Source organism: Podarcis raffonei, chromosome 2, assembly GCF_027172205.1.
Source record: "Podarcis raffonei isolate rPodRaf1 chromosome 2, rPodRaf1.pri, whole genome shotgun sequence".
Taxonomy (NCBI): Eukaryota; Metazoa; Chordata; class Lepidosauria; order Squamata; family Lacertidae; genus Podarcis; species Podarcis raffonei.
Window position 1 is genome coordinate 29,382,785 of NC_070603.1, and position 6,953 is coordinate 29,389,737.

The 6,953-nt window shown below is 50.3% G+C and overlaps 1 protein-coding gene across 12 annotated transcripts in view; it reads left to right on the forward strand.

Annotated features, from left to right (window-relative positions):
* The window catches only part of BAHCC1 (BAH domain and coiled-coil containing 1), a 128,767-nt gene that overhangs the window by 115,508 nt on the left and 6,306 nt on the right, over positions 1–6,953 (forward strand). For 11 of the 12 annotated variants that reach the window (XR_008328762.1, XM_053375477.1, XM_053375476.1 and 8 more), the window contains 9 exons: positions 339–524; positions 1,193–1,500; positions 2,110–2,211; positions 2,536–2,668; positions 3,316–3,430; positions 4,657–4,732; positions 5,902–6,010; positions 6,166–6,285; positions 6,748–6,921. Coding sequence is in view for 11 of the 12 variants with exons in the window: in XM_053375477.1 (XP_053231452.1) it covers positions 339–524; positions 1,193–1,500; positions 2,110–2,211; positions 2,536–2,668; positions 3,316–3,430; positions 4,657–4,732; positions 5,902–6,010; positions 6,166–6,285; positions 6,748–6,921 (1,323 nt within the window). In the remaining variant the exon portion in view is untranslated. The remainder of the gene's footprint in view (positions 1–338; positions 525–1,192; positions 1,501–2,109; positions 2,212–2,535; positions 2,669–3,315; positions 3,431–4,656; positions 4,733–5,901; positions 6,011–6,165; positions 6,286–6,747; positions 6,922–6,953) is intronic. The other variant, XM_053375481.1, reaches the window with a different exon arrangement.

Sequence of the window (6,953 nt, forward strand, 5' to 3'; positions counted from 1 at the left end):
GATTGCTGCCAAAAATTCATTAAAAAAGAGGCAGTGCAATAAAATGCCCCAAACAAGATGTATAAAATGTTTTGCAAGCTGCTGGCTTTGAACTCTTGCTTCTCAGTTCGTGTTAGGGTATATAGGCCTCAAAAACAACGCAGCAATTGTCTTGGGTGTGCCTTGATGACAGAAGCCTGGACATCAGTGTAGTGAGGCGTCATGTAGAATGCCTTGCATCCCCTCCCTGTTATGGTCCATAATGTCCTCTGAGTCCCTCCCCCATCTTGAGATGGCCTGCTCCCTCCCTCCCTCCCTCCCTCCCTCCCATTTCTTCTGATTCTCCTCTCTGCCCGCAGATGACAATCGCCACAAAGACTATGAAAGCGAAGACGATGGTGGTGTTGACGACTTGACCAGCGACACCAGCTCCACCCTTCACATGACAGTAAACCCTGCTGTGATTGGCCCCTCTCCTTCCTCGGTGGTGAAGATGGAAGCGAATCAGAAGGCAAAGAAGAAAAAGGAGAGGCAGGGGCTGCTAGGTAATATGAAACAAAAAGTGGCAAAACGTTATTGGTAAGATGCAGGATTCATCCCAGCTGGCAGAGAATAAGGCATTGAAGCCTGGTAAGAAAATAATTTAAGATTGCATCGGGTCCTCCTGTCTTCCCAGTCAGTCCATCCTGCCAAATTGTGGCTGTGTATGCACTATGCCCTTAAAGCACATTTGAAGCACATTTTCCCTCTCAAAGAATTCTGGGCACTGTAGTTTATCCCTCCCAGAGTTACTGTTCCCAGGAACCCTTAAACGACAGTGCCCAAAATTCTTTGAGTGGAGAGAATGTGCTTTAAAGGTATAATAGTATATACATGGCCCTAATTTTAATCATGCGCAAGGATAGATGCAAGATGGCAGTGAAGGATTCATATGGGCCCAACTCTTAAATTACAGGGAATCTGTGGGCGCCCGTCCAGGCGAGGTTCTCAGATCCAGCTTCTGGTATCACACTGCATACCAAAAGCAAAGCCCCCAAAGAAGGGGGGGAGGCTATCAGACTGGCTCACAAGCTGCTAATGGATATGGGGCTGCCCAAAATCTGCACTTGTGTTATGCTTATTCCTATTATACGAGCCAGGCTGTGTAAGGAGAAAGGAAGACCTGGCCAGGGCAAGGTATCAAAAACTCTTAAACTCTTTTGTATCCCCACAGGGCCCTGCCGGATCCCCAGTCCCGAGGGCCAAGTCAAAATCAAGCGGCGCCCGGTGAAGCCCGGCGTAGGGAGGCTGGAAAAGGTGCCCGTCTGCCGGGCAGCAACTTGCGAGGCTTCCAGCAAGAAGAAGTTGAAGAGCAAGGCCAAGGAGCTGCAGTGCGGGCCTGGGACATCGGCCGCGAACGAGGGGCTCTTCTCTGGCAGCCAAGCCCGACTGTTTGCAACCCGGGACGACGCAGGAAAGCTCAACAGTGAACGCCTCAAGAAAGCCACGCGGAAGAGCAAGGTGCTGCAGTCGGCCCTCAGGGTGAGTATGCACGCAAAGAGGCCAGACTGGAGGTGTTCTTCAAGGGAGTGGGGGGGTGTGCGCCAGGAGCACTGTCCCTGGAAGGAAGGTGGGTCCCAATGGGCTGGAGCGAGCTGGATGCAACAGGGCAGTGTTTCTGCCAAACAGACGGGCCCCTTCTGGGTATGAGGCACTGAGGAAAGGGGTGGGTCTTAGAATTGGCAGGACTAACGCGTAGAATTGGAGATCAGAAAGACCAGTTTTAAAGAAGATTGGGAAATGTTTGCAGGATACTTAAAAACTCGTGTAAGTAGGATTTGAATAAGGGCAGCAGTGGGGGTGAACTTTCTGTTTTTCTTTTGTGATAAGGCAAAGGTAAAAGATAACGATATGCAGCCTAAATTGAAATTTTGGGGGAACCATGGAGGTAAAGTTGAAGATATTGTTAAACTAGAAATGTCATTGAATTTTTTAAATGAATAAAATTATTTTTTTAAAAAAAGAGAAAGTGGGTGAGTCTTTACAGCCATTCGTGTCAGGGTAGGTACTCTGTAGAGTACTGCTTCTTTGCCCGGAGATTTGTGTTGGCCAGCCTTTCCCCTAACCCCATTTTCCCCTCCCTCTTGGCAGAGAAAGAATGGGGCACTGGCGCTCTCTCCCCGCAATGCCAAGGCCATCCTCAGCAAAGGCAAGAAGCTGGCCAAGGTCAAGAACAAGGTGGTCAGCAAGCAGGTAGGAAACGGCCGCCTCCTCCTGCAATGCAGGGCATGGGTAGGTCAGCACCACTTGCCCCCTCCTAAGGGTCCTATGGCCACCGCCATTTTCTTCCAAGGAGGAGCTGATGGCTCAGATCTGCCTTGCTACTGTCAGGGTATTTGCTGGGTGGGAACTCCTCTGGCTGCCCTGAGAATTCATCCAGTGGGAAATGGCCCCATCTAGCAAAGGTCAGGGTGGTGCAGAGGTTTCACTATTGATTCGGGATTTAGGAGACCCTTCGCACCTTGGGCAAAGACACAGTTTGTCACGTGCGATACATTTTCTCTTTGGCTTTTGCAGTGCAAAGGCCGGGCGGTCAGCCGGCTGATGGAGAGCTTTGCCATTGAGGATCACTTTGAGTTTGATGATAACAGCAGCTTCTCTGAAGAGGAGGAGATGCCCCCCACTGGTACGGAGCAAGACATGACCCCCGGTGAGTTTTGGCGCTCCCTCACAGTTTAGCATTCAGTTGTTGGGGGTGGGAGCAGGGGCCAGTAGAGTCTCTCTCTCTCTGCATGTGTGTGAACCACACAGATCATTGGACAAGAGCAAAGGCAGACGAAAGGAGGGGAAAGTATTCGAGATGGAGGGTGGTGGTGGTGGTCCATAAGCTGCTGCTGAAGCGAAATCTGAGACTGGGTAGACAGGGGTGCAGAGCAAGACTGCTGCAGTGGGTTGCTGGGAGGTGCAGAAAGGATTCTGCTGAGCAGCTCTGGGATGATGCCTTGTATTGGAGACCACACCACCGGGTGCATTTCTTGGCTCTGCTCCAGTCTCCACATGTGGACGAAGCTGGGGAAACATCCCCCAAGAGCTGCGGTCTTGAAGTTTGTTAACGAGTGTGCAAGCCCACCCTCTGTTGTGTACTCGCTGCAAGAGATGCAGTCTTAAGAGCTGCATGTCCTAAACGAAGGTGCTTGCTGGCCAGCTGGATATTCCTTTTAATAATAGCTTTTGTCATATCCTGGAGGCAGATTCCAAACTATATATATATATAGTTGAGAAGTATGCTGGTTTAAAGGAATGGGGGAGCAGTGTGAGCTGTGGATTCATGCCTTGCTCTGCCTTGTTTGGCTGCAGCCCAGTCATGCACCATTCACAAGGAGGATCTCCAGGATGGACTGCGCGTGCTCATTCCCAAAGAGGACAGCCTGCTCTACGCCGGGAGTGTGAAGAGTTTGCAGCCACCAGACATGTAAGAACCCCCATTTTTCCAGGCACAAACATGGGCAAGAGATGCAAGGAGAGAGGGGTTGGCGTTTCTTGCAAAGATCAAATGGCAGCACAGCGATATTTAAGGGGGCAGGCAGTTCCTTTCCTCTACTCTCCGGGGCTTCCTTTCTCCTTTGTGCCTGCAGACAGTTGCAGTCCCCTTAAAGCAGGGTTTCCCAAACTTGGGTTTACAGCTGTTTTTGGACTACAATTCCCATCATCCCTGAACACTGGTCTTGCTAGGGATGATGGGAGTTGTAGTCCAAAAACAGCTGGAGACCCAAGTTTGGGGAAACGCTGCTTTAAAGGGAGGGATGGGGAAACCATGGCCTTACAGATGTTATGGGACTGCCGCTCCATGAGACCAAACCAGCTTAGCCAGTAGTCAGAGATGATAGGTGTCCTGGCCCTCCAGATGTTGCTGGACTACAAGTTTCCCCATCTCTGTTTTAAAGTAATACCACCACCCTCGCCCAAGGCAACATGCTACAATGTTCACATGACCTCAAAATTCAATATCGTGGCCCTATCTTCCTCACCCGCAAACAGAGTGGCAGGTGATCTCCATCCTAATACCTGGCAATTCAAAGCCAATGCTTTCCCTCTGCCTACCTGCCCTGCTGCTCTGAACAAAAAGCACACCGTAGCCTCTGTGGTGCAGAGAAAAGATGGATGTGAAAGTTCAGAGGCCCCTTCTATCATAAGTTTCTGGTATGGTCTTGGGTAAGCTTTTACCTGTCTGCAGAATAAGAGTAATAGCCATCTGCCCTGCATTAAAATAGCTAATTTTAAAATGTGCTCCATAAAAGCACTGGCCTGCCACTCCTGTGTTTCCTTACCTGTAAGTAAGCCTCACAGAGGTGAGACTTACTTCTGAGTAATTATACTATTGGGTTGCGCTATTTACCCCTGTGGCATGTTTTTCCGCTATTCCTGAACCAAGCTTTTAGCACCCTTTCTGTCCCCAAATTGAGCACTAAGTGCTCTTCACCTCCTACTCATATGAACCTGTGGACCGAGCAGCGAACATCATGCGTTCCCAACTGCACTGAGCTGGGCCAAAAGGCAAGCGCTCTGTTCCCTCCCCCGCAAACTGAGGATTGAATGTCCCATTTCACATCTTGTCAAAATGAGCCAAGCCGAGTTCTTTTCCAGCCTTTCACATCTCCAGCTGTATAAATCTCTGCCATTGATTTGTCCCTCCCGTAGCTACAGCATCGTCATTGAGGGAGAGCGAGGGAACCGGCAGAGGATCTATTCCCAGGAGCAGCTGCTGCAGGAGGCGGTGAGTCCCTGCAGATCATGGCCTGGGATTAATCAGGCCTGCTTAGGCAATTGGGGGCGGAGAAGCTGGGCTGCGAATGCAACTGGGAGCAACAGCAAGTGGTGCATTCATGAATCTGGGATTTACCTGTGAGGCAGGGAGCAGAGAGTGCCGCTCCCCTGTGCCAATGTGCAAAGCGCAAGCTGGCACAGCACGCTGGAGAGAAGCATTTTTGCTGAGGCAAGCAAGGTACACTCAGGAGGTGCATGTCTTCTGGGTACCAGGGCCTGAGATAGTGTGGTTGTAGGGCGAAGGGCAAGATGCATTCAGGCAAGGGCATGTCTACATGATTCTTTTCATTGCTTTGGGGACTTTAGGGCCAAAAGGCGATCTATAAAGACAACACAATGCTAACTGGGAGGGATTAGATGCACTTGCACAGTGCACAGGATTTGTCATGGTCAGCCTAGCTTCAGTGTTGATCTTCCACCAACCGGTATTGGAAGGCTTGCATAGAGTTTGTAGCCACACCTGGCTTCTTGCTTTCAAATGCTCTGGGGGACAGGATACCTCCCTTTCTTCCCAGCTGCGCATCACAGTGCCCAACAGGATGTATGAAAAGCTGCTGTTCATTTTGATAGTGCTGTACTCCCATCCCCCAGTGAGGAGACAGCCTTAGCTGATGCTTGTGTTGTACTAAGACATCTTCATCACACTTGGTGCAGACTTTTAGAATCCAAGCAGTTCTGACACTAAGGAAACATCAGCTCAGTGTTAATAAACTGTGCTAATCAAATCAATAATATGCCCAGTTACTGATTCTGTGGTTTGTCTGCCGTTAGCAACTTTGGTTTTTCCAAACCAAATCTTTGGAGTGTTTGGAAAGTAAGGAGCTTTGTAAAAGTTGGAGGAAAAGGGCAGCATTCAGTGGTGTCTAGGCAGAATGCGAGGAAAGAGAACGTGAGTGGAGACCATGGCAGATGAGCAGATAGCCATGCAAGGCATGGAATGCTGGTGCCTGAATACTAGAGCCTCACCACACACCCAGTTCTGCCAAGCCTGTTCCATCTTCTCCTTGACAGTCACTTTATTATATACAACGTGAAGCATTGCCCTTGGCTAGGCAGTAGTGGCAGCAGCAGTTCCTTGCTAAGAGCACCTGCCAACCAGGACCTTTTGTTTCTTCCCAGGTTCTGGATGTGCGGCCACAGTCAAGTCACAGTCTCCCACCTGGCACAAGAGTATGTGCTTACTGGAGCCAGAAGTCCCGCTGTCTCTACCCAGGGAATGTCATTCGAGGTGAGAGGGGCTGGCCAATAGAGACCCCAAGGTGGGGAAGAGTCAAGCATGCAGCGAGCAACCAGGTCCCTGGTCCAGAAAATGGTGGAGAGCTGGCTTGAAATGTGTGCATGGGTTTGTCTGTCCCCAAAGTTAACACAGATTCTGTCCCACAGGTTCCTCAAGCGATGAAGAGGATGACGCCGACTCGGTGCTGGTAGAATTTGACGATGGGGACACAGGCCACATTGCAGTGTCTAATATCCGCATGTTGCCACCCGATTTCAAAATCCAGTGTAAGCATCCTTGGATGGGAGGAATGCAGGGTCAGTTGTACCTGACGTGCTTCTGTGTTTTGTTTTGCCTCGGCAGATCCAAACCTGCAGAGGTTGTAATGCAGAGCCTCATCCATGTTGGGGCTTTTGCTAAGGAGCAATTTCCTTGCTGCAGTCTGTGCCTTGGGTGCAGCTTCACTGCACCTTGTGCTGGGTTGGTTATAAAGCTCCCTGCAGCTCTGGGCACAGTGGCCATTCCCTTTGAGCATCCAAGAACGTCCGGCGCTTTCTGGGCGCAGGATCTTTCTGGGATCTTGCTAGCCTGCACATGACCATGAAGAGCGGGAGATGAATATTGCCACAGGAGAAAGTATGAGAGGCAAATCCAGATGGGCCACCAACCTATGAATTCAGGAGGCACCCTTAGAGAGTTTTCACCTGTATCTGTCCTTGATATTTCTAACTCTCCCCTCTCTGCTACAGGCACAGAGCCTTCTCCTGCACTCTTGGTTTCCACCTTCTGCCGTCGCAACAAGAGGTCTTCCAGTGACATTCCCCATTCCAGTGAATCGGCACCAAGCCTGTGCGCTGAGGGGCGGGAGAGCTCAGAGTCAGCCAAAAGCACCGGCAAGAAGGCAACGAGCAAAGAAAAAGCTGGTAAGCCAATTCTCCATTGCTTGCCTTTCATT